At 40.7% G+C, this 27,107-nt stretch overlaps 1 protein-coding gene across 1 annotated transcript in view; it reads left to right on the top strand.

The window, feature by feature from the left end:
• LOC138945902 (inositol 1,4,5-trisphosphate-gated calcium channel ITPR3-like) overlaps nucleotides 1–27,107 on the top strand; it is a 90,855-nt gene that overhangs the window by 50,423 nt on the left and 13,325 nt on the right. The window contains exons 42-64 of the mRNA XM_070317421.1: nucleotides 445–552; nucleotides 1,043–1,114; nucleotides 1,763–1,892; nucleotides 2,579–2,717; nucleotides 3,026–3,178; nucleotides 3,751–3,907; nucleotides 4,369–4,466; nucleotides 5,592–5,673; nucleotides 6,973–7,059; nucleotides 7,489–7,728; nucleotides 8,020–8,166; nucleotides 8,803–8,952; nucleotides 9,667–9,768; nucleotides 11,246–11,344; nucleotides 11,752–11,820; nucleotides 12,685–12,796; nucleotides 13,918–14,036; nucleotides 14,780–14,949; nucleotides 16,612–16,698; nucleotides 17,809–17,958; nucleotides 18,857–18,965; nucleotides 20,981–21,104; nucleotides 21,474–21,649. Of these exons, the coding sequence (XP_070173522.1) occupies nucleotides 445–552; nucleotides 1,043–1,114; nucleotides 1,763–1,892; nucleotides 2,579–2,717; nucleotides 3,026–3,178; nucleotides 3,751–3,907; nucleotides 4,369–4,466; nucleotides 5,592–5,673; nucleotides 6,973–7,059; nucleotides 7,489–7,728; nucleotides 8,020–8,166; nucleotides 8,803–8,952; nucleotides 9,667–9,768; nucleotides 11,246–11,344; nucleotides 11,752–11,820; nucleotides 12,685–12,796; nucleotides 13,918–14,036; nucleotides 14,780–14,949; nucleotides 16,612–16,698; nucleotides 17,809–17,958; nucleotides 18,857–18,965; nucleotides 20,981–21,104; nucleotides 21,474–21,649 (2,880 nt within the window). The remainder of the gene's footprint in view (nucleotides 1–444; nucleotides 553–1,042; nucleotides 1,115–1,762; nucleotides 1,893–2,578; nucleotides 2,718–3,025; nucleotides 3,179–3,750; nucleotides 3,908–4,368; nucleotides 4,467–5,591; nucleotides 5,674–6,972; nucleotides 7,060–7,488; nucleotides 7,729–8,019; nucleotides 8,167–8,802; nucleotides 8,953–9,666; nucleotides 9,769–11,245; nucleotides 11,345–11,751; nucleotides 11,821–12,684; nucleotides 12,797–13,917; nucleotides 14,037–14,779; nucleotides 14,950–16,611; nucleotides 16,699–17,808; nucleotides 17,959–18,856; nucleotides 18,966–20,980; nucleotides 21,105–21,473; nucleotides 21,650–27,107) is intronic.

Raw genomic sequence — 27,107 nt, 5'->3', positions numbered from 1 at the left:
ATCAGAATCAGTATATTTCGATACACTTTTTGTCTGAATTGTTATTAGGCTTGCAATACTTCTTCCTTTCATTTAACCATATTTTTGTTGCATGCAAAATCAAGAACACTTCGGAAGACATTTACTATTGTAATTCAATGAAATTGGAGTGAAGAATGAAACAGAGTCTCTGACTGGTCAAATTACCCCCAACATTTAAAAAACCTGTTTTAATTCTTGATGAATACCGCCCATTGAACATCTGCTGGTGATGCACATTGATGGGATGCACACTCAAATGTTGTGGGAATTCTGAAAGTAAAAGCACGCTACTACCGAATTTACATCCGTAACACACATTTGAAATAAAGAGTACTTTTGTTGTGCCATTGATTTTCTGTCAGGTGCACTTGCTTAGATTTTCAGTGTCCATATTATCGAGTGCGGCCTTTTTTGTGTGCACAGAAATTCATGGAAGCCATCGCCCCACTGATCTCCATGGAACGACAGCTGAAGAACCTGGTCACCAGCATGACCTCTCTCATCACTGCAACTGGAGCCATTCCTCTCGATGTCAGCAACATTGTGTTTTTGTTCTAAGTTCATGTGTATTTGTATAGCTTGTTGTGCTCCATTGTTAACAATAACAATAACAATAACAATAACAACACATTATGTGTTATATAAAAAGGGACAATTTTCTTTGGCACACCCTGTAAACGATTATAACAACTGTTGCGCACGTGATTCAAGGCAATGTAAATACTCATATACCCATCTACCATTGTGATCCTTTGTTGTGCACTTGATTCAAGGCAATGTAAAAACTGATATATCCCGTCTACCAATGATGTTTTGGCTTGCGCATATATCAAAATGGTTGGGCGTCAAAAGCGGAAAAAGGTGGATTTTAGACGCCGTTTTCGTGGATCACAAACCGACGCATTTCATGTTTTGAGCTTTTCCTTTAAATTAAAACAATATTATGGAAATACAAAACATAAACGACAGAGGCAAATCCCTTATTGACTAAGAGGGGTTATCTTCGCTGGTTTTATTTCAGAAAATGGAGGAGTTTTACGAGAAATACGGAGCTGGAGTTGGCACACAGGAAGTTACAAATGATGCCATGAAGGTGAGCTTATAATAAGGCGACAATAACATTAAAATATATGTTACTACAAAATTAATACGCGTGTTGTTTCAGAAATAACAAGTAACAATAGTACAGCTGAAGCTATTATTACGACCGCGCGCGCACGCACACACACACACACACACACACACACACACACACACACACACACACACACATACATACACACACATACACATACACACACACACACACACACACACACACACACACACACACACACACACAAACCGTTTTTTCATCAATTAAAAAATCCACTACGATTGAAATGAAGGAAAGGGAGGCATTTTCAATAAATTGGTATCAGTGAATATGTGACCCTCCACGACGAAATGAGTCGCATGTCACATTTTCATGATTTTCATATTTTTACATTTTCCCACAGAGTTTTGTATGCTCTATCTAGTGGTGAAAACCGTTTTAGAAAAGAGCGAAAACTGTTTGAATTATAAGCCTGTGACTAAGGTGACCCTCACACTGTTACCAGACACTCCCCGGACTTATATAAAGCCTGGCGCAGAACCGCGCGAGGTGACATGCGACTCATTTCGTGGTGGAGGGTCAGATATGTAAATAAAAGCGTACTGCATTTGTATTTACACTTAGGCATGAATTATCATTTTTCAGAGGTACAAAGACAACTACGACGCGGAGGACGACATTAACACCAAACTGAACATTTTCTCCGTCAACATGCAAGTGGCGTATGGTGGTGTCAACGACGTACAGACACAGATTGGATACCCCAGTGACGAAGGCATGTGAAAAACTTGGAATGCATTGCATGAAACGCGAAATGTGTTAGATGTGCATAATAGTGTATGTACGGTCCTTTGAGTGGAAACTATCCAGCGTATGTTGTTGTTGTTGTTGTTGTTGTTGTTGTTGTTGTTGTTGTATTGATCTTTTCTTCTTCCTTTTCTTCTTCTTTGAAGTTGAAACACTTTGTACGTGTGATTTTGTTATTGAGAATATTCTGTCTCTGGGCGAGGGCTGGTGCAAGAAGTGCATATTCCTTATGCTGAAACCATTGTAGATAAGGATTTATCTTTCATATTATCTTGTATTTGTTGTTGTTGTTGACGACACTGCAAGCAGCATTGAATAAAGAATGTAACTGCACTTTTCTATTTTATGACCCGAACTTTACACGAGGTCAGACTTTGGTCATGCCAGGAGGTCATCAAATACTAGAAGTGAGTGAAATGTCAATGCTAAGAAAAGAAACGCAGCACTCTCAAGACACAAATGCAACTATTATAATAACTTCAAAAACATGTGCAAATAATAGAGAGATTGTTTTCGCAGCGTTTGAGGATGTTCACCTTTGACTCTTTGACGTTTTACAGGTATTCACCATTGACTGAGACTTGTTGTTTACTTTATACTTTACGGTCATGTGAAGGTCTCTCACTGTTGACTCTTCTAATGTTGATGATGCAGACTACTCGGAGCTAGGGGGAGATGAGGAGTTGCCCATTGGACAGGAGTTCCAGGAACATCTGAAGTGCTTCATCAACAAGAAATCCAAGAACGCACAAAAACGATACCGCATGGCACAGAAACTCGTGAAACAGTTGGCGTGAGTATCTCATTTTTTGCCTGAACAAAACTGATATTCGTGATCAGTTAGATACGTTGAGTCTAAAATAAGTTTTGTTAAGAGTTCAAACTGGTGCGAAATTGTCGACCTTATGATGAAAATTGGTAAAGTTAATTTTTGCCACTCAATATTCCTGATCTGGCAGAAGGCGAAGAAAAGAGCAGCCATGGCTGAATTCAAATGATGATAACGATGATGATGATGATGATGATGATGATGATGACGACGACAACACTCATGATGATGATGCTGACACTCATGATGATGTTGATGACTTTTTCCCACAGAATATCCCAGAGCTTGCAAGGCCTGTCAGAGGAGGAGAAGATTGAACAGCTGGAGCTGGACATCAAGTGTCTGCAGTTATTGCGGGGTCTGATCCACAACGAGATCGTCAAGCTTCCGGATGGATGGGAGGGCAAACCTACTGCCAGTGCAAAGTAATCACTTTTTCGGAGGATGTTCTGGTGTTTGTTTTCTGTGTTTGCTTTCCATCACCAGGGTTGTCAAGGCGAACAGGGAATGAGAAGCTTAGTTATGAATTCGTACAGTTTGGTCGCTGAGTACATCTGTTTGCTTTCCATCACCAAGGGTTGTCAAGGCGAACAGAGAATGAGAAGCTTAGTAATGAATTCGTACAGTTTGGTCGCTGAGTACATCTGTTTGCTTTTTTACATTTATATAATTTTGACTAAATGTGTTCACACAGACCGGGAATCGAGGTGATAGTGTGTGTGTGTGTGTGTGTGTGTGTGTGTGTGTGTGTGTGTGTGTGTGTGTGTGTGTGTGTGTGTGTGTGTGTGTGTGTGTGTGTGTGTGTGTGTAGCAATTCCAGGAAAGCTACAGGACAGATGCTTGTATATGTGCGTGTCCCTGTTTGTGTGTCAGAGAGAGAGAGAGAGAGAGAGAGAGAGAGAGAGAGAGAGAGAGAGAGAGAGAGAGAGAGAGAGAGAGAGAGAGAGAGAGAGAGCTAGCAGCTTCGACACTTAGACCATTTGCCTTGCTATTCCAGGCGGCTGAGGAAGATAGAAGAGGTGCAGGAAGCACTAGACTCCTACGACGTGGTGGTCAGTGTTCTCGGTCACCTGTCTCGGTCTCAGGACAGTCTGGTCATGGAGGTACTCGCCTTTCTGGCAGCCTTGCTCTTCAGCGGGAATGAAGACGTGCAGGTATGTGATATGAGTTGATGGGGTTTTGAAAGTTTAACTTGATGAGGTGATATAGGTTAGATGGTCTGCTGTTTTATGAAAACGGATATTCGTGGTTGTTTGGTGTGTATAGGCCGAAAAGGTTTTGAAAGTAGCATTTTGGAGAAAAAAAAAGAAAATAGGTGGGTTATACCGAGTCAGATTTATTAGAATTAGGCTTTATACCCTTCAGATTGAGAGAGAGAGAGAGAGAGAGAGAGAGAGAGAGAGAGAGAGAGAGAGAGAGAGAGAGAGAGAGAGAGAGAGAGAGAGAGAGAGAGAGAGAGAGAGAGAGAGAGAGAGAGAGAGAGAGAGAGAGAGAGAGAGAGAGTAATAAGGAGAACACGAGTTCAGGTAAAGAATGATTCTGTGCACACAATTCTCATTGGCAGTCAGCTGCATTTTGAAATGATTGTAAAAATACTTCGAAATTCTGTCAACAGAACAGCATGTTGAAGTACTTCACCGGCACTAGAGAAGAAACATTCTTCTTTGCCATCAAGAACCGCGTACAGTTGTCAGCTCAGGCAACAAGAGAAAAGTGAGTGAAAAGGGTTTTAAAGGCAAAGCATAAAGGCTGTCCTTAATTTATCCCGAAATCGACTTCGCGAAGACTAATTAGCGAAGTCATTTTACCCAAAATTCAGTGCTGTAGCTTCGTGCAGAAAGCTTGGCAAAGTATACTGAAAGTGTAATACGTCTACTTCGCCCAATAAATGGCAGGCTTTAATCAAAAGTATTAAACAATGGCGACTGCACGTGAGAGGGAACAATAAAGAGACCAAAAAGCAATGTACTCACGTTAAAATGACGAACACGGAACGAATAACAGCGACGTTTCGACCTAAGGGTCTTCTTCAGGCACAAAAACACAAAAGTACACACACAAAAAAGAAGAAGAAAGACGATACAACAAATAAAGAGGAGAACAACTGACAAAACAACTACACTGCACAAACCAACAAATGACAAAGACAGAGAAGCAAGGGAAGCTACCCGAGGGGAATGAAAAGCGGCAGTTTTGAGGTCTGTAGACCAAACAAAATGTGGGGGGGGGGGGGGGGTGCGTGAAGGGGAACGAAAGAGGGGACTCACGTACCCGTGCGGACACACACACACACACACACACACACGCACACACACACATACACACAAGGTGGAACAGGGGGGGGGGGGAAGGTTGAGATGAATGAATTAACGGCGAATGTTAATTCCATCGGGGCAGGTAGTGCCGAGGGATGATATGATGTGGGACTCCCTGAGTTTGCGCTCGAAGGAGTCGCCACGTACTTGCCACAGAGCCATGGCTTTAATCAATCAATCAATATCAATATGAAGCTTATATAGCGCGTATTCCGTGGGTACAGTTCTAAGCGCTTGTCGAAGAAGGCTTTAAACACAAAAACGATACTGCATGGCAAATAAACTTGTAAAACAGTTGGCGTGAGTATCTCATTTTGTTCCTTACGGGGATGAATTTTTTTTGAGGAACAGCATATTCAACACTTGGTCATAAAGGGATGTTTTCTTTACATAATCAAATAACAAAAAATATGTTAGAAAATAGTCAAAAAGAAAAAAATGTTTGGTGTGTGGAACCTTTAATGACTGACAAAACACGAACATAGTTTCTGATGATTTCATTGTTCTGACTTTGCCATTTCAGACGAGAGCTACAAGCGATGCACACGGCCAAAGTGGAAGATTTGATTGCTCAGGCGAAGGCCTTGCGCAAAGTCATGGGAGGGGTAGGTTAAAGACATGGCATCGTTGTCTTCCTTGATTGTTTGTTTGTTTGTTGCTTTCTGTCTTTGTTCGTCGCTTTCTGTCTTTGTTCGTCGCTTTCTGTCTTTGTTTCTGTCTGTCGGACTTTGTTCCGCATAACTCCCACTTAACTTACCATTTTTAATTAGATGAGCGAGAGTGTGCGGGGGGTGGGAGGGTGGTGAACCACTGTACATAAAGGGAAAGTTTGTGTGCGCGCCTGTGTGTGTTTTTAATCTGAGACAAATGTCGCCAATGTTTTTACAGAGTGACGTTAAATAAACGATTTTATCATCATCATCTCTCTGTATGTTCATGGATTCCTTTGCGAATGCATAACAGTTTTTATAGGGCTTAGAAATAAGCTCTAAAATTCTCAATCCTGTTTGATTGGACTTCGCCTCCAAAGGTGATTGTGGTGTTTCGGCACTCGGTTACATTTGGCGTCGTCGACAGGGATGGGACTCGACATGATATGTTCAGGAATGGCGTTATGGCCACTGAATCATTTTTCGTGCTGTTCCCATTCCACGAACCTGGGAGGGACCTAAGCTTGGCGGGTCCATGGTTCGGAACTTTGGGGACAAAGTTCATTCAAACGTCGCCCTTCACAGCAGACTCTGCAGAGTTGTTCGCCTTAGAAGTTGCGAGCTATTTATAGCTCGCAAGGCAACACCTGTGGATTGTAGAGTTCTGTTTGTGATGGGGTCTGGCGGCTTTTGTCTCTCTGTATGTTCATGGATTCCTTTGCGAATGCATAACAGTTTTTATACTGGGCTTAGAAATAAGTTCTAAAATTCTCAATCCTGTTTGAGTGGACTTCGCCTCCAAAGGTGATTGTGGTGTTTCGGCACTCGGTTACATTTTGTTGCACATTTCGTATGCCTAAAAGAGCACATACTTTCCTTTGTTTCTCAAATATTAAAATAGCGTATGTCTGTCAACTTTTCAGGTGCGAATCCTGCCTTTCTCAGAAACCGGCCGCTCTGTAACGTAAACCAGTCAACCCAAATTTAAAATACAGTGATTGTATGATTGTTTTTTTCAGGAGAGAAAAAGTCCAACAAAATATTAGCTTGTAGTGGTGACCAGATGTTGATTCAGTTTACGTTATTTTGATGTTGTTAAAGCGTATACCGGTTAAACAAAGGAAATTTGCAGTAAACGTGATCTTTGTCATTGTGTCCACTTAAGAGTTTCTCTAAAACTGCGTGTAGTGAAATCGCATTATTTGAAGCTCGTTATTGACTTTATAAGTGTTGTTTTGTTTTTGTTTTGTGCAGAATGCAGTGATGGCAACTCAACTTGGTTCCATGATGTCGATGGCGAGAAAGTCGCGTCTTAGCATGGGAAGAGGAAAGCGTAATCCGGTAAGGGGCTGTTGCGCTGACGCATCTATTTTTACTTTCATAATATTTGACTTCAAAGTATTTTTAAACATAGTTGACAGGCAGGTTAAGCTACATCAAAGACACTTCATCGTTTAGTACAGTCTTTTTAATGGACTTTAAAGTGTTTGTTAATGTCATTGTTATGTCGAATGTCAGTTTATGTCATGCGATGCAATGTAATGTTGTATTACTGCAACCCTCTTATTTGTATTATGTTGTATTACTGCAACCCTCTTATTTGTATTATGTTGTATTACTGCAACCCTCTTATTTGTATTATGTTGTATTATCAGTGACCGTAACGTTTTGTTTTGTTACAATTCAACGTTCCTATAACACACCTTTCTTGTTTTTTTGATTCTGTATAATGTTGTGTTTTCTTATGTTTATTGCTTCATTACTCACCAGAGAGGTTCAGGACTAGCATTAAACAGAAAATCACGGGCGTCTGGCTCTGGTCCCAAAAACAAGCGTGTGATGGGAAGCGTTTTGTCTGTGCCGGGAGGTCCCATTCATCAGCCTCACACAAGTATAGCAATGGGGACAATAGATGATACCCCCGAACCTGCCGTGTACATAAGCAAGCCCAGGAAAACTTCTGAGGTCTCTCCTCTTCCAGAAAACTTTGCACCCAGAGTGAAAGTGGATGTAAGTAGACGTTTTGGCGGATGATTAAGATGTAAGTAGACATTTTGGCGGATGATTTAGATGTAAGTAGACATTTTGGCGGATGATTAAGATGTGAGTAGACGTTTTGGCGGATGATTTAGATGTAAGTAGACATTTTGGCGGATGATTTGGATGTAAGTAGATATTTTGGAGATTGATTTAGATGTAAATATATCGTTCCAAAGTTTCTAGGTTTTTTGTTTGATAAAATATAAAGCAAATGAAGATGAGGAAGAGAGAGAAGCAATCAAATACTTTTTCGTCGAGCAGGACATTGACAAGGATGAGATGCAAGAGCTCACAGAGGCCGCCATTTCCATGACCGTGAATGACCTTGAGTTCAAGGACGATGGCTACATTGAGCTGGTGCTGCGAATCATGGCTCTCATGTGTGACAACCAGCATGAAGGACTTCAGGTGAATGTTGCTGGAAAGACTCATTACAATACAATACAATGCAATACAATACAAAACAATACAATACAATGTAATGCAGTGCATTGCAGTGCAGTACAGTACAGTACAATACAATACAATGCAAAACAATACAATACAATACAATACAATGCAATACACTACACTACACTACAATACAATGGTATTGGTTATCTGCTAGAGGAAGGAAGTATTTAGGCAAATATGAAATGCAAATGGCGGCCATAATTAATATTTTGCTGATATCTACTTCCTCTAGCAGATAATCAAAACTAAACATAGATACACGGGTAAATAAGGATGTAGACCAACTGTTGCGGTAAGACCCTCCTCACTGCAAGGTTCATATTAGTCATAGTATTGACCTAAATCGGAAAACAACTGATTTCTTTACTCATTAGCGACTATCAGCTGTTTGATACAGTTATACACAGTGAGCCTTATAATTATCAAAGGAAAACGCAGTCTTAGGAACACACGGTACCAAAATCAAGAGTACTGGTCAAGAAATGAAGACGCACAAAGCACAAAACACAAAACAAGAAACGAACAGCAAGAAGCAAACAAGCACATTCATTATCGTAACTTACTTATTACCATTGTTGTTTATTGTTTTAGAACTATCTGCGAGAGCAGCCAGACAACATCAAGTCGGTGAACCTGGTGGCGGAGACTTGCTTCTTCCTGGACATCCTGTACAGCAACGTCAACGCCAAGTCCATCCCTCTCGTCATTCAGCTCTTCGACACGCTCGTGGAGTTCACCTCTGTGAGACATAGACATAGAAAACTTTATTATATTAAATGAGAAATGTGTGGTGTATCCTTATATCACAAAATCAAACAACATATAAAGTAACATCATTAGATAATACATTTAAGTGTACACGCACAATAAAATACTTATCATAATCATCTTAACTCATATCTCCTCATAACAAATTATTTTCCAGTACATCCTTTCTCCCTCAAAGTACAAAGCGTGAGGACATTTGGAAAAGATTGCCAATGGAAAATTGGAAAAAATGAAAAGCATGGAGTCTTTCTTACCTTCTTGCTTCCCATGTAGTTTGACCTGGATCTGTTGTGTTCTTTTCATATAAATGTTTCTTGTGGTATTTATGAATTATTTTTCAGTGTTGTCATATACAACATGCTTGATGTTGTGTTGTCATTTTATTGTTTCTTTAAGTTTTGTTGTTAAGCAAGGGGAGCACAAAGTATTGCCTTAGTTTGCTTTTAATAAGAAGTCGATATCATTGAAAGTCGTATGAACTCAAGAGGATTTACTCGAATCATCAATCAAAGTCAATATTTCCCTGTTGCCCTGAAAGAAAAAAAAATATTTTGGAGAATACTGCAATACACCATTTTAATGTTTCATTTAAATGGACAATAAAATGTTATTGTTTCTTATCTCAACTTATGTTACATTATCTTATCTTGTTATTCTTATGGTTAAGGCATCTGCTTCTGATTGCAGGGAAACTTCAGAAACCAGGATGTGGTGTTTGAGAACAAGCTGTGTGATTACATCAGCCACCTTCTACGTGTGGAGCACTTCAAAGGATGCAGCAAGGAAGAAGTAATGTTTACTTCCCATTTGCTTTCATATCAACTCAACTCAACTCAACTCAAATTTTATTGGCTTCAATTTTCATAGAAGAATTTGTCTTGCGCTTGGGAGAAAGTAAGAGTATAACATATAAAAACAGCATTCATATCACATTTCATGTATCACAAAGTATTGCAATTCAGTCAAGTTGGGTTAAGAAGGAAACATAATTATTCTGTGATTGGTTTAATTACCGGCCTATTTTGATTGGTTTAATTACCGGCCTATTGTGATTGGTTTAATTACCGGCCTATTTTGATTGGTTTAATTACCGGCCTATTTTGATTGGTTTAATTACCGGCTTATTTTGATTGGTTTAATTACCGGCCTATTTTGATTGGTTTAATTACCGGCCTATTTTGATTGGTTTAATTACCGGCCTATTTTGATTGGTTTAATTACCGGCCTACAATTCTCGATGAGCACTAGAAAACTACCCCTTGAACACCTGATGGCAAGACGCATTGATACATGCTCAACTGGTGTCTGTGGATAACAGCCATTTGCAATGTGTAACCATCTAAACAAACAACACCAGAAGAAAAACCAAAATGTATCAATTTATCGACCATATGTTAAAAATAAAACAAACAAGAAAGATATGTTATAGGAATGTTTAATCATTACAAAACAAAATGTTACGGTCACTGATCTTCGACCCAGCGGTTTTTTAAGTGGACAGACAGATGTACACCCATAGTACAGAAAATACACTCATCTGACAAGTTGTCCAGAAGCTCGTTCGGAAGACATAAGCGAGACAGTCTATGTTAAGCTTTATTTTGTCTGATTTAAAATTTAAGACTTTCCTGATTGCCGACACCACAACATTTCTCATTTGCTGTGCAGGTGTACAGTCTGAGGAGATCCATCATCATTCTTATTTGCTGTGCAGGTGTACAGTCTGAGGACATCCATCATCATTCTTATTTGCTGTGCAGGTGTACAGTCTGAGGAGATCCATCATCATTCTTATTTGCTGTGCAGGTGTACAGTCTGAGGAGATCCATCATCATTCTTATTTGCTGTGCAGGTGTACAGTCTGAAGAGATCCATCATCATTCTTATTCGCTGTGCAGGTGTACAGTCTGAGGAGATCCATCATCATTCTTATTCGCTGTGCAGGTGTACAGTCTGAAGAGATCCATCATCATTCTTATTCGCTGTGCAGGTGTACAGTCTGAGGAGATCCATCATCATTCTTATTCGCTGTGCAGGTGTACAGTCTGAGGAGATCCATCATCATTCTTATTTGCTGTGCAGGTGTACAGTCTGAAGAGATCCATCATCATTCTTATTCGCTGTGCAGGTGTACAGTCTGAGGAGATCCATCATCATTCTTATTCGCTGTGCAGGTGTACAGTCTGAGGAGATCCATCATCATTCTTATTCGCTGTGCAGGTGTACAGTCTGAGGAGATCCATCATCATTCTTATTTGCTGTGCAGGTGTACAGTCTGAAGAGATCCATCATCATTCTTATTCGCTGCCTCTCGGAGGAAAACCGGCCAGGTGTTTTGGAGGAGGATACTCAGACAATCCCAGAAGTAAGCAGGCTGTTAATTATATTGCTTGTCTAAAAATCTAAATCAAGGCTTCAAGATATAAATCGTACAAAGACAGATTTTGAAATTAGAACTTTATAAACAGAAAATAAGTTTGATAGTTTGACGTATAGCTCAGACATGAAACGCATTAAGACCCACGAAAATGTATCTCTTTTTTTTATACCGAAAATTGTTCAGTCTTAAACCTAAAAATGGCATCGAGTTTTGGAAAAAACAAAATATTTCTTTGCCAAAAGTTTGTTAAATAGAATGTTACCTTACCATGTGCAGACAGACAGACACAAATCTCCAGTCTTTGGTTAACTTGTGTGTGTGTTTGTGCACAAAACATATCGATGTATGGCGTGAAACTAGTTGTCTTCTTAAGGGAGTGTTCATATTTTCAGATGGTCCTGGAAGCCATTGACAGCGAAGTTCTGAAAGAAACCATGGTCAAGGCATACAAAGACCAAAAGGTTCGTACTTTTGGTAGTACTAAGATGGGCGCACTGGCCTAATGGATAAGACGGACAGTCTAGGGTTTGAATCCCAGTCGCACCTGGTGAGTTAAGAGTGGAGATTTTTCCGATCTACCAGGTCAAGTGAAGTGCAGACCTGCTAGTGCTTTTCCCCCTTCGTATGTACACGCTGGCGCAAGACAACGTGCGCACGAAAAAGGTCCTGTAATTCATGTTAGAGTTTGGTAAAAATGCCAAGCAGGCATTGCCCGAAAGCGGCGTATGGGTGCCTAATGGCGGGTAATAACGGTCATACTCGAAAAAGACGAGAGAGTTTCAGCCATCGAGCAAAGAAGAAGAAGAGTAGCACTTAATGACTGAATGATGCCTTTGGTTTATTTGCGTTGTCATCTTTATTGTTTCAATCGTGCACCTTCCTGTTACCATTCCTCGAACCAGTTCCGTACGGGACTTAATGTTGGAGATAAACAGAAGTTGCTGTGCACATAATTATTAGTACAAAAAGGTAACTTGTTAACAAACCAGGGAAACTACGGCATTTTTAGTTTCTTTATTATTTTATTTTTTAGAAAAAATACATGAATAGATACAAGAATGCTTGTGTTGTTTTGAAAATGAAAAGTAAATATCAGATAGGTCGTTTTTTTGTTTTTGTTCGATGTTAAAAAAGTGGTTTGTTACTTTTTCATGACCAATCAATCTAAGCTGATACACAGAAGTATCTTAATTTGAAAATCTGCTAATACATTTTTACCAATTTCGGGATATCTTCTTCTTTTGATGTTTCCGTCTTTCATTCTGAAGAGTGTGTTTGGGATGTTGAAGATGAACTGTTGAATAATTATGATGATGTCTTTTCAGAAGATTCATCCGAAAAAAGAACAGTTGCAGGGACTGGTGATGGAAGTTGGGTTTGCCTACTACCATGCCCTGTGCAGAAAGACGGATCTGGATAAATCTCATAGCCCTAAGAGTATGTATCTTACTATATGCCGCTTAGATACAACATCTCGCACCGTCATACTGACATGTGCCATTTTAAGTTACTGTAAATAGACCTATGCTAATTAACCGGCAGATTCAGGGACCCATTTCCGTGGAAAGAACACTTTTCAAAATAATGTTTTTCAAATTTTGTGGTTGCTTGGTTGCTGGTATTGCTTATCTGAATTCACAATTCGGAAACGTAAACATCTATGAGCTGTTTTACATGGTTTGCAATACAGTTGTAGCGCTCGGGATTAGATATAGGACACATCACTAGTTACTGTAGTTCGCAATGTCGAAAGTCTGTTGCCAATGCAACAAACCAAATGTATTGTAAAGGTACCTTTCCTTCCCGTAAATATGCCATACCTGTTTATTTTGATAACTTTGTCAGTAACTTCTTGGAGACTTCCTTAATAGTTTTTTTTTATTTTGTTTTAATTTTTTTTTTACATGTTGAACGACACAACATTTATTTTGTTATTCTCAACTCAGTCGCCTGGCCTTGATACAGATTTATAAAGGGAAGTAACGCAATAGTCATACTACAGGAGGACATTTGGAGCGGGCACTCTAGTCACAGTTTTGATCAACTTTATGAATCGAGAAACTTGAAAACGAAACAAATTTGGTCCTAAGACCGAACCTTTCTGAATAACACAAAAATAATGTTTTGCTACCATTCTTATCCGTAATGCACCCTTGGGGTTGCTTAACGCCCAGTCCACCACGAAGGGTGATATCAGGGTGGTGCTGCTTTGACATATAACGTGCGCCACACACAAGACAGAAGTCGCAGCACAGGCTTCATGTCTCACCCAGTCACATTATTCTGACACCGGACCAACCAGTCCTAGCACTAACCCCATAATGCCAGACGCCAGGCGGAGCAGCCACTAGATTGCCAATTTTAAAGTCTTAGGTATGACCCGGCCGGGGTTCGAACCCACGACCTCCCGCTCACTGGGCGGACGCCTTACCACTAGGCCACCGTGTTGCGGTAAATCCCACGTTAAAGGCTGAACAGCTCTGTAGTGATGAACCTGATCATGTACATAACAATGAAGCTACCTTACTTTAGACAGCTATATGTGTCGTTTTGTGCAGAAATGTGGAAAACTGATGCTGAGAAAGATGCAGCTGAGTTTTTTGCTGAGAGAACTGCCTCTGTAGAAATTCTGAAGGATGAGTTTCTGCAGAAAGTTTATTTTCATGTCAAGGACAAGGTGAGTTAGAATTTGATGAACGTTTTGTTCAAACTCGCAATTGAAAGCGTGAACGGTAGAAAATCTCCTTTCACGGTCGAATAAATTAATGGGAGAGGCGGAGAAAGACTCCCTGTGTAAATCATTTCTCAGGGCCGGACCCAGGGGGGGGTTCCAGGGGTTCCGGAACCCCACCCCTGGAAAAAGCATGTACCTTGCTTTGAGTGTTTTTTTGTGTGTTTTTAAAAAAAAAATAAATTCGCTGATTTGCCCCCCCAAAAAAGGAGGAACCCCCCCCCTTACAACTCATTTGGTCCGGCCCTGTTTCTCACCAGCAGTAAAAACTGTTGAGTCAAATTTCTTTATCATTTCAAGAAAAGAAGTCGAGACAAGCTGATATTATCATGAATGCCAAAAGAAACAAGGGAGCATGGAAAAGAAAAAGGGAAAAGAAAAGGAAAGGAAACCAAAAGAAAGTCGGAAATTTCCACTTAAAGAGGGTTCAAAGTAGTAGAAATACAGAGTGGACCATCCTCACTCTTTTAAATTAGAAAGTAAATAAAACAAAACAAGACCAATGCAGAATGCCATCAAGAAGAAATTTGAAGTGCAAAGTAACTGAAGCAAATACACGATAGCAACAATCGCATATCAATAGTCCAACAAGTAAATCTGTTCCCAACCAAAAAGAACCTCGATCATTATCTCGGGTTTAAAAACCCCATTTTATGCCGCATAAAAAATCCACTTTGCTGAACGTGCAGGATGTTCTCAGGGAAGAACTCAAGGAAAAGGTGACATATAGTGTGGATCGTTCGACGCCTAGCAACAAGCTTCGAGACTTTATGGACTGGTCTGAGGACATTTACAAGGACATCAAATACCAACGTCGCATTCGCAACAAACCCCTCGCTGGCTTCCTCGTTCAAAACCAGTGAGTCGTTTATGCTATCTAAATTTTGGAAAACAAAGAGCTCAATGACTGTATTGAGTAGGCGCTGATATGGTTATGATGGTATTAGGGGCGGGGATATAGCTCAGTCGGTAGCGGCGCTGGCTTCAAAACCAGTTGTTGCTATCGGCGTGTGTTTGATTCACACGTTCAGCAGGGGATTTATTTCCCAGAGTCAACTTTTTGCAGACTCTCCTCGGTGTCTGAACATCCCACAGCAAAAGTCTCAGGGCTTGGTTACATGAACATGCGCATGCAGGAAAAGAAAAAGAATTGGGTAGCGCCGCACTGGATGGCAGCTCGCTTTCCCCACTGAGAAAGCAGACCGAATTTCAATGGGGGTTACCTCAGAGGACCATGTGAAATCTTATCCTTATCCATAGTATTGTTGATGGTAGTGGTATATTTTTTTGTTATTTTACCCCCCCCCCCCCCCCCTACATTTTTGAGTCACTTGAGAAAAAGTGACTCTATGTAATCGGTCAGTGTTAGTCTGTCCGGCCGGCCGTCCGGCCGGCCGTCCGGCCGGCCGTCCGTAGACACCACCTTAACGTTGGACTTTTCTCGGAAACTATCAAAGCGATCGGGCTCATATTTTGTTTAGTCGTGACCTCCAATGACCTCTACACTTTAACGATGGTTTCGTTGACCTTTGACCTTTTTCAAGGTCACAGGTCAGCGTCAAAGGAAAAATTAGACATTTTATATCTTTGACAAAGTTCATCGGATGTGATTGAAACTTTGTAGGATTATTCTTTACATCAAAGTATTTACATCTGTAGCCTTTTACGAACGTTATCAGAAAAACAAGGGAGATAACTAGCCTTTTCTGTTCGGCAACACACAACTTAACGTTGGGCTTTTCTCGGAAACTATAAAAGTGACCGGGCTCAAATTTTATGTGAACGTGACTCATTGTGTTGTGAATAGCAATTTCTTCCTGTCCATCTGATGCCTCATATAATATTCAGAACTGCGAAAGTGACTCGATCGAGCGTTTGCTCTTCTTGTTATTTTTATTTTTTATACAAAGCCGGGTTTTCCCGTGTAACATGCCCCTAATGGCTTTGCCGTGAGGGCGTAAAACTTACATTTTCTCTCTCTCTCTCTTCTTTGTTATTTTAGATATTAATAAAAAGACCAAAAAATACTGTACTCACGAGTTTGACGAAGACGAAACGAATACCAATCACGACGTTTCGACCACATTAGATATATTGTTAATCATTTGCACTCGAGGCATTCGTGCTGGATAACGACGTCAACGAGTAAAGGAAAAGAGGCGCACACAATGTGGGTTGCTGTTGTCGTTGTTGCTTCTGTTTTTGGTGGTGGTAGAGTTCTTGTTGTAGTTGTTGGTGGTGATACCATCCAAATAAAGCAAGAGCCCCTTGATAACAACTCAAAGAATAAAGGAAGTAGGCGCTGCCAATAACAGGTATGAGTCCGCTGTTGTTGTTGTTATATTTGTTAACGATGACGAAGATGCTGCTGCTGCTGCTGCTGATTATGATGATGACTTTTCTAAGGTATTTGATTGTGGTAATGATGTAGTTCTGCATTTGTGTGTTGTGTACTTATGGTAGTCGATCATAGTCAGTGACTATTCTGTAACATTCACACGTTTATTTTGTTTTTACATAGATGGAACTTGAATCTGGCAGTCCTCCTGCTCTCTGTGGTCTTGTGTCTCATTGTCCTGGTCACGTGGAAGGCGCCTGCCACAAATGAGTAAGTCAAGCACTAACTTGGTAACGATGACAATGAAAACTTTGTTTCGAAAATCAAGACAATACAAAAACAGAAAAACACCCCCGAAAACAAAACAACAACAACAACAACAACAACAACAACAACAACAACAACAACAACAAAACATCAAATTACGTTGAAAATGCAGAAGACAAAAAAGAACTGAGTTAATATGTACCTATGCTCTTGTACCAAGAAACAAGCAAGCACACATTTTGATCTGCGATGTGACACTAGATTTTTATGATGAGGAAGAAGTACTGATCTATTTTGACATGTAATACAGCATGAAGGCAAGCAACTATGGTGCTAACAAACCACAACAATTAAAAATAACAAACCAACAAACAAGACACAAATTTGAATAAAAAAACATGAATGGCATGTTGTTGGAACGTTTCATGACCCAGCGGTCTTTTAAATGGACAGTATCATCAGTTTTTGTCTGTCTGTCCACATAAAATACCGATGGGTCTCGGTACAGTGAATGTAAAGTTTTGTTTGGGCATAAATTAAATGTTCCAATAAAATACCATTCTTGTTTTTCTTAAAATTCCGAATGTTGTAAAGCTGGTAAGTCTATCTGTTTGTTGTTGTCCTTGTATTGGTGAGTACAGATTACTTTTGTTGTTGTCCTTGTATTGGTGAGTACAGATTACTTTTGTTGTTGTCCTTGTATTGGTGAGTACAGATTACTTTTGTTGTTGTCCTTGTATTGGTGAGTACAGATTACTTTTGTTGTTGTCCTTGTATTGGTGAGTACAGATTACTTTTGTTGTTGTCCTTGTATTGGTGAGTACAGATTACTTTTGTTGTTGTCCTTGTATTGGTGAGTACAGATTACTTTTGTTGTTGTCCTTGTATTGGTGAGTACAGATTACTTTTGTTGTTGTCCTTGTATTGGTGAGTACAGATTACTTTTGTTGTTGTCCTTGTATTGGTGAGTAAAGATTACTTTTGTTGTTGTCCTTGTATTGGTGAGTACACATTACTTTTGTTTCTCAACTTTGTTTTTCGGAAGACAAAAATGTGTTTTAAACCGTATACGAGACTGCACCTCACATACACTTCTGATCTTTCTCAATATAGCTACAACCCAGTACCAGAGCTTGGTGATTGGCCTGGAGCTCAGGTCACCATCTACGTCATTGGGTGTCTGCATAATGTGCTGTCATTGTGTGTGGTAGCCAGTTTCTTCCTCTCCAACCATCTCCAGCAGGACGTGAAGGACCTTTCCAAGTAAGTCTTGCAATGCAATGATACCTTATTTCTGCTCCTTAAAGAGATACGACACCGATTGACCCAACAATTTGGATTTGCTTATATTTTGGTAATATTTTGCCTGTGATATGTTCATAGTGCGTTGAAGTCAATCGGTGTGATATCTTTTTAAGCTGGTGCTCTATGTGTGTTCTTATGTTCTCTCTCTCTCTCTCTCTCTCTCTCTCTCTCTCTCTCTCTCTCTGTCTCTATCTGTCTGTCTCTCTCTGTCTCTCTGTCTCTCTGTCTCTCTCTCTCTCCCTCTCTCTCTCTCTCTCTCTCTCTCTCTCTCTCTCTCTCTCTGTAAAAAGGGTAAACAAGGGGAAGGTTTTACTCTGCGAGGGTGTTTGCAGTTGGTCCGTTATTTGTTCTGTGTCAGGTTTAGGGGTACTCTCAATAGTATTTTTGATACCGCATCTGGTGGAAACGTGTGTGCGCAGGCATCAGCTCTGGGTGTAGGTGGGCGGGAGTTTTTATGGAGAGAGAGAGAGAGAGAGAGAGAGAGAGAGAGAGAGAGAGAGAGAGAGAGAGAGAGAGAGAGTTATAAAAAAAGAGAGAGAGTTATAAAAAGAGAGAGAGAGTTATAAAAAGAGAGAGAGTTATAAAAAAAGAGAGAGAGTTATAAAAAGAGAGAGAGAGAGAGAGAGAGAGAGAGAGAGAGAGAGAGAGAGAGAGAGAGAGAGCGTGTAGAGAAAGAGAGAGAGAGAAAACGTGTGGATGTGAGTAAGATAAGGGCGCATGTGTGATGATATGTTTGAATATGTCTATATTCGTAATTTCTTTTTCGTGAGATTTTCCTTTCAAATGTCAAGTTAATGTTTATTTCAAAATTTGATCACTATGCCACGACAATAATTCTTTGTATTGATAATAACAGAAGTATCCGCCGGAGAATCAAAGATTCCAAGAATACGCTGGATGGCCGCAAACCACAGAAGTCTCGTCTTCATGTCAGCTTCTTCAGCATGTCCACTCTGTACTACATGGTAAATATGTCTTAATGGGTGAATGGGGGAGTGGGACAGACACAATATTCAAAAGCTGCAACGTTTTTTGGGTCAATATGTAGAGGTTACATGCCGAGTCTCAGTGATTATCAAAAATAATGGTCGAAGTTAGCGGATCATGAAAAATGCGAGCTTCAGCGAGCTTTTTCATGACCGCGAACTGAGACCATTATTTTTAATAATCACTGAGACGAGGTATGTAACCTCTTTATTCCTCCTTTCTTCAGTTATTCAAAGAAAAGAGGAGTTTTTGTGCAGGCGAATGAATAATGCGCGGTTGTATAGTTCAGGGAAAATCAATCAATTCTGTTAACACTTCTTGTCAGTTTCCCTGTTTTGGAGTACAATCAAGTACACAGTCATGTTGTTATTCTGCTGTGGCGGTAAAGGCAGATAGTGTGTGTTCTGTTCATGTTTTGGTATCGCTTAGGAAATGTTCTTTCTTCGAATGGGACAAGCAGACGAACTTTTGCACCCGTGTTCCAGTTCAGTGTATGAAACCGCTGTATGTTCTTCAAATTGATGCGATGTGTGCATTTGGTTGCGTGTGATCTGTTTATAAAATGAAATATTGTCGAAAACTAACCGTCAGATTGCAGTCTTTTGTCCAAGCAACTCAGTTCAGAAAATTTGGAAGGGGAACTACTCTTGTCGTACGAGAGTTACTTGCCTTGGGAGTTTGCGTGCACTCGTGAGAGATCTGAAGCGAGTTTCTCTGCACTGATCGTTAGATTTGGATTTAGATAACAACCAAACTCATGGATTCTAAATGGAGATCAATGTGTTCAAGCCTGTAGTTGCCAGTTTAAATGCAGTATGTTTGTATTGTTTGGTCTAGAGATGTATATTTCGTACATTGGAGCGTTCGGAACCTTTCAATCGCTAAAGTAGTTCCCTCAAAGTCTAGCTCATCAACCTGTGAGCTATCGAGGATTCAGGCCCGTTGTTGGGTAAGTGATTTTGGTTGTTGGGTAAGTTACCGAAAAATAACTAGCCCTACACGATTACAGAGAGAAAGAAGCAGAGGGGGGAATAAAATAATATAAATGCATTTTGTTCAAATTATTGTCTGGAATTATTATTTACATATTAGTATTGATCTCGTTTTGATGTTGATGAGCAGTCAGCTACATAAGACCTGCTGACATATGTATGCTGTGTTGTATTTAAAACGTGATTAAAAAACTTAAACAATAATCAAAAGCTGCGACCTTAGGCAAAAAAAACCCCCACCGAACTTATGTTTTCCTCCCCACCCTGGAACTTTTTTTGATCCTTCAAAAAATGATATTTGAAAATGGCCTTTGCATGTCTTTGGTAGTCTGGCGTACACAGTTCAGTAGTTTGCTTAGGTCAATGTAACCAAAGAAAAAACCATTGAAATCTATATAAATCTGCAGAGATGTTATAACAGTTCTAACCAGAACCTCTGTGCATGTGCATTATGGTACGGGGAACTGGTGGCGTCTGTGTTTGCGTGTGCTTTCCAGCTGGCAATTTACACCAGGGTATGCGTGTATCATGTGTGTTTGGAGTAGCTTGAACAACTGTGCATTTTATATACGTATGTGCATATCTCCAGCATTTGAGACAAGATGAACACCGTTTAACACACATAATTTTCAACTGTTACAATTTAGGCTCTTTTTATCAAAATATAGCAATCTAATTTTACAGCTACCCGCAAAACTAAGTGTAGTCTGAACAGTTCAGTAATATGTATTGTAAGGGTATTTGGACCCTTTTCGTTTTAGTAATTCTTGGTTCGTTGTCCATCTGTTGTGATCCAGTCTTGATCATGTCCGCATACATGTATTTCAGATGTTATTTGTATTGTGTATTTATTTTGTGTTGGGTGTGTGTGTGTGTGTGTGTGTGTGTGTGTGTGTGTGTGTGTGTGAGTGTGTGTGTGTGTGTGTGTGTGAGTGTGTGTGTGTGTGTGTGTGTGTGTGTGTGTGTGTGTGTGTGTGTGTGCGTCTGTGTCTGTGTTTCAGGTGTTTTTTGCATTCTCTATCCTGGGCACTGCTTTCTATGGCTATTTCTTCTCCTTCCACCTGCTTCACATGATCGTGCTCAACATCATGCTGCAGCGTGTCATCCAGGCTGTCACTCGTCACGGTATGGGGGGAATTCTTGTAACAATTCAGCTATCATGTTACCGGATATAAGCGCATAATTTGCCCGCTATTTTGACAAATGCGTTCGATAGTCGAAATAATCGGACTTTATCAGGCGATTCTCATTTTTTTTAATCTTAACATGTTCGTCTTACAGTCGGAATTTTCTTACGGTTCGTATAAGGCAATGACTGTAGTGTATAATTGCTGTGCGAGTGAGGTTTTTGTAAGAGTGTAATTATGTAATCATATGCAGTGCGTATAGTCAAAAATGTAAAGCTGGTTAATTTCGTTTTTTTTGACTGGATCGCAAAATGGCTACAGTGATCAATAACACTAATGTGATAATGTCACTGATTTTTTTTCACAGGGATGTCACTGATCATGGTAGGCATTCTGGGACTTGCCGTCCTCTTCATATTCTCCCTGTTGGCTTTCGCTTTTTATCGCGACCGCCTTGACCAGGACAACGGGCAACAATGCAGCACGGCCTACGAGTGTTTTGCCGCAGTGGTGCACCACGGCGTCCCTGAGGGCATGTACCAGGTAGGTGGTTAGATGTACAAATACCACTATGTTGAGTAGTTTTTTTTGTTTTTAATTAAACACACGCACACACATGCACACACACGCACACACACACACACACACACACACACACACACACACACACACACACACACACACACACACACACATATATATATATATTTACATTGTTCTACAGTGGGGCAAAAAGTTATTCCTATTGATAGAACACAAGAAAATGATTTAAATACCCTATTAGATCATTGCAAATCCAAGAGAATAGAGGCAGAAATGCCGCTACAACACATGACTCAGAGAGTGGTTTGATTCTTGGTTGGATACCATGGGTTGACACCTTTCGCCATATCTACCATCAGACCACTGGTGAGACACATGAGTGTCGAAACACGTGTCTGGTCACGGTAGTAAAACAATGGTCCTCCTCTGGACTAGTTTCCTCTGTTGATACTCTCCCCTCGGGGCAGATTCTCTGTGTGAAACTCGGTCCCGTCCGAGGAGGGTCTGATTTCCCCAATAGGGCTGTCTGTGAAGGGACACATTTTTTTTAATTTCCTCTCTCTTTTGCTCTGCTAAGAGATTTTAACAAATCTCAGAAGAAAGTCTCTTCTGACTTTCAATTGTTTCTTTCACAACTTCTGATATTTTCTATATATATATATCCTTTACGATAAGGGAGACATTGATAAAACGACAAAAGACTGGGCAGTAACCGATGAAAACAATGTGCAATGTGACCGCTACTATACGTTACTAAAATTCATAAGTCCCTTACGAACACTCCGGGTAGGCCTATAGTTAGCGGTGTGAATGGACCAACAGAAAAACTGTCAAAGTTGGTTGACCACTGGTTGACCACTGGTTGACCACTGGTTGACCACTGGTTGCAAGACTGAGTAAAAAGCGTTCCTAGCTACATCCAGGACACCACAGACATGCTGAACACTATAGACCAGTGGAATAACCAGCACGGATCATTTCCGGAAAACACTAAACTCGTTACGGTTGATGTTGTTGGATTGTATACTAACATTCCCCACTCGGACATGAAGACAGCTATCAAGGAGGAGCTAGACTCGAGACCACAGGGTGATCGGCCACCAACAGAGACTATTGTCAAAGTTGCAGATCACGTACTAACTAACAATGTCTTCACATTTGAGGATGAAGTGTATCAGCAGATTCACGGAACAGCGATGGGGACTCCAATGGCACCATCTGTGGCTAATCTGTTCATGTAGTACGGTTGCTAGAAGCGCTGACCAACAAGTGTTCAGATATTTTTCTAATTGTCGTTTCTAGATAGTAAAATATGTGCTGAAAACGGTCAGCTATCGCACCATCAAGAAATCGGTTCCCTAGTACCCATTTAAGGCTCTGGAACCACCCCGGGTGGCAATATCGGGTCGCAACAAAGAGTGTTCCCCATAGCCGGAAAGAGCCTCAACCGTGAAAGATAGAAAGAAAGGTATTGAACAAAAAAGACGCACAACACCAATGTGAACCATTTGTGTTATCATACTTATATTAAAATATTGATGACCATGGAATAAATGGGTTATTTTTAGATTTCTGACAAAAAATCGCGAAAAACATGACAAATTGTCTTTTTTATAGCCTAAACTATGAAAGATTTAAAGACAAGTATTGAACACAAAAGATAGCAATGGATAATGGCAACAACATTTGCTCTCATTGCTGTACAAAATTGTTGATTGTTTTTAATACTTTTTCGTTTTTGTGGATTTCACAAAGCATACCAATTAAACGGCAGTCCAGGTAACTCGTCCGAATTTTTGCGGCTAAGAGCCTCAACATTTGAAGATAGAAAGACTATCATTGAACAAAAACTATGGTAAACACTAATGTTAATAACTTTTGATCTCACACTGATATTGAAATATTGATGACCATGCAATTAATGGGCTATTTTCAGATGTGTGGGTACAAAATCGCCCAAAACATGACAAATTGTCTTTTTTCTAGCCTAAACTATGAAAGATTTAAAGACAAGTATTGAATATAAAAGATTGCACGGAATAATAGCAACAACATTTGCACTCATTGTTGTACAAAATTGTTGATTGTTCTTGAATATTGTCTGTTTTTGTGGATTTCACAAAGCGTACCGATTAATCGGCAACCCGTGTCAATCATCCGAATTATTTCATGCTGCGCCAAAACGATTGAAAATGGATGGAATATTAGTGTTTGAAGACAAAAGACGCACATTGTCATGTTAAGCATATCTTGTTACACCGTATACACATCAAAATCGTGATAGCTCTTGGTTTGAATGTTACAATGTTTGATTTTGTGCAAGTTACACACATTGATACTGACAAAATGTAATGATATTCCAGGACAATATATCCAGCGCGCTCTTTGGGTCCCCAAAACACTGTACATGGTGAGTCCCATTGTGGTGCCAAAGTAGAAAATAATTATATTCACTTTAGCGATAGTCCGCAGTGGACGACATCAAATGACACAGACTGTAATGATAACTCAAAACTCGTCATCGCTTTCAGCAAACGCGTTTAAGTCAACCTCCTCATCTTCTTCCTCGTCTTCCTCGTCATCCTCTTCTTCACAACCACCATCTGCCAGAAGATCGATCAGCGACACAGGTAGGATGGGCTTGAGGCACCACACGGGTTCCAGGACACCGTCTGCATTTTTCGTCCATCCCTGCCCCTGGTCGTAGGGTTTGGGCCTCTCCAGAATGCCTTCATGAGCACGCTTGTACAGGGCAACGCGGTGGTTTACTCGCTGAATGTGCGGCATCAGAGCAGATTGGCAGGGAGGCATGTGGGCTAGATCGACCTTACACTTGGACATGAGTTTCTCGTTGTCTCCCACCATCTTGCGGAGTAGCTTTCCACGAACGACATCAACTGATTTCTCACGACTGTAATTGTACATCAGGCACGTAAACTCTTCCAACTGCTTCACCACCCGAAGTTTGACATCCCAGTCTAAGAAAAGACCTTGGAGATGGTGAACCTCCTCGACGATCCAGACTGTCCAAAGGTGGGGAGACATCGCGAACTGGAGAAGGCCGAAATCAAAAAAAGCGAGGAGGCTGTTTCACGAACCCGTTTTCCATCTCAGACAAAGACAGGCTCTACTCCTTGGCGTCTGGTGCCCCTGTCCGCATGGACGTCGAACGGGACTTGCTTCAGGCGGAAGCTAAAGGCATGGTCGCCAAAACTGACTTCATCACCCGCCTTCAAAGTGGAGAGCCAGGAAGCTTCTTTGACACTATAAAGAGGCAGAAACTTAAGACAATGGAGGCTTGCAGCAAGAAGGTCACGCTCACATCCCCACAAGGAAAGGCCCTCCAGTACCAGGTGCAAAGCGACCTCGCGTTTCTACTTCTCGTCAAGTCACAGCAACTAGACGAACCATTGGACTTGGACAAAGTCATGATGGGTGGTGCTGAACCTCCATCATGCCGCAGCGCTGGGATACAAGAACGCTGTGGTCAGAACCCCGGACACGGACATCTTTGTCATTCTTCTCTACCACGCTGAAGCCATCAAGTTGACTGTATACCTGGATACGGGATCAGGAAAACATCGGCAACTGATCAACCTCTCTGAGCTTGCAGAGTCCCTGGGGCATGACTACTGTGCCACTCTTCTTGGGTTCTATGTGTACAGCGGAGAGGACTGCACCAGTGCATTCAAAGGAAAGGTGAAGGTGGGGCCATTAAGAAACTGGAGAAAAATCCCAAGTTTCACACGGCATTCAGGCAGCTTGGTGACGACTGGGATGTCAAACTTCGGGTGGTGAAGCAGTTGGAAGAGTTTACGTGCCTGATGTACAATTACAGTCGTGAGAAATCAGTTGATGTCGTTCGTGGAAAGCTACTCCGCAAGATGGTGGGAGACAACGAGAAACTCACGTCCAAGTGTAAGGTCGATCTAGCCCGCATGCCTCCCTGCCAATCTGCTCTGATGCCGCACATTCAGCGAGTAAACCACCGCGTTGCCCTGTACAAGCGTGCTCATGAAGGCATTCTGGAGAGGCCCAAACCCTACGACCAGGGGCAGGGATGGACGAAAAATGCAGACGGTGTCCTGGAACCCGTGTGGTGCCTCAAGCCCATCCTACCTGTGTCGCTGATCGATCTTCTGGCAGATGGTGGTTGTGAAGAAGAGGATGACGAGGAAGACGAGGAAGAAGATGAGGAGGTTGACTTTGACGCGTTTGCTGAAAGCGATGACGAGTTATGAGTTATCATTACAGTCTGTGTCATTTGATGTCGTCCACTGCGGACTATCGCTAAAGTGAATATAATTATTTTCTACTTTGGCACCACAATGGGACTCACCATGTACAGTGTTTTGGGGACCCAAAGAGCGCGCTGGATATATTGTCCTGGAATATCATTACATTTTGTCAGTATCAATGTGTGTAACTTGCACAAAATCAAACATTGTAACATTCAAACCAAGAGCTATCACGATTTTGATGTGTATACGGTGTAACAAGATATGCTTAACATGACAATGTGCGCCTTTTGTCTTCAAACACTAATATTCCATCCATTTTCAATCGTTTTGGCGCAGCATGAAATAATTCGGATTATTGACACGGGTTGCCGATTAATCGGTACGCTTTGTGAAATCCACAAAAACGGAAAATATTCAAGAACAATCAACAATTTTGTACAACAATGAGTGCACATGTTGTTCCTATTATCCCGTTCAATCTTTTATATTCAATACTTGTCTTTAAATCTTTCATAGTTTAGGCTAGAAAAAAGACAATTTGTCATGTTTTGGGCGATTTTGTACCCACAAATCTGAAAATAGCCCATTAATTGCATGGTCATCAATATTTCAATATCAGTGTGAGATCAAAAGTTATTAACATTAGTGTTTACCATAGTTTTTGTTCAATGATAGTCTTTCTATCTTCAAATGTTGAGGCTCTTAACCGCAAAAATTCGGACGAGTTACCTGGACTGCCGTTTAATTGGTATGCTTTGTGAAATCCACAAAAACGGAAAAGTATTAAAAAACAATCAACAATTTTATACAGCAATGAGAGCAAATGTTGTTGCCATTATCCATTGCTATCTTTTGTGTTCAATACTTGTCTTTAAATCTTTCATAGTTTAGGCTATAAAAAAGACAATTTGTCATGTTTTTCGCGATTTTTTGTCAGAAATCTAAAAATAACCCATTTATTCCATGGTCATCAATATTTTGATATAAGTATGATAACACAAATGGTTCACATTGGTGTTGTGCGTCTTTTTTGTTCAATACCTTTCTTTCTATCTTTCACGGTTGAGGCTCTTTCCGGCTATGGGGAACACTCTTTGTTGTGACCCGATATTGCCACCCGGGGTGGTTCCAGAGCCTTAAAGGGGTACTAGGGAACCGATTTCTTGATGGTGCGATAGCTGACCGTTTTCAGCACATATTTTACTATCTAGAAACGA

The sequence above is a fragment of the Littorina saxatilis genome, linkage group LG13 (assembly GCF_037325665.1).
Source record: "Littorina saxatilis isolate snail1 linkage group LG13, US_GU_Lsax_2.0, whole genome shotgun sequence".
NCBI classification, from domain to species: Eukaryota; Metazoa; Mollusca; class Gastropoda; order Littorinimorpha; family Littorinidae; genus Littorina; species Littorina saxatilis.
This window is presented reverse-complemented; position numbering and strand designations above follow the sequence as displayed.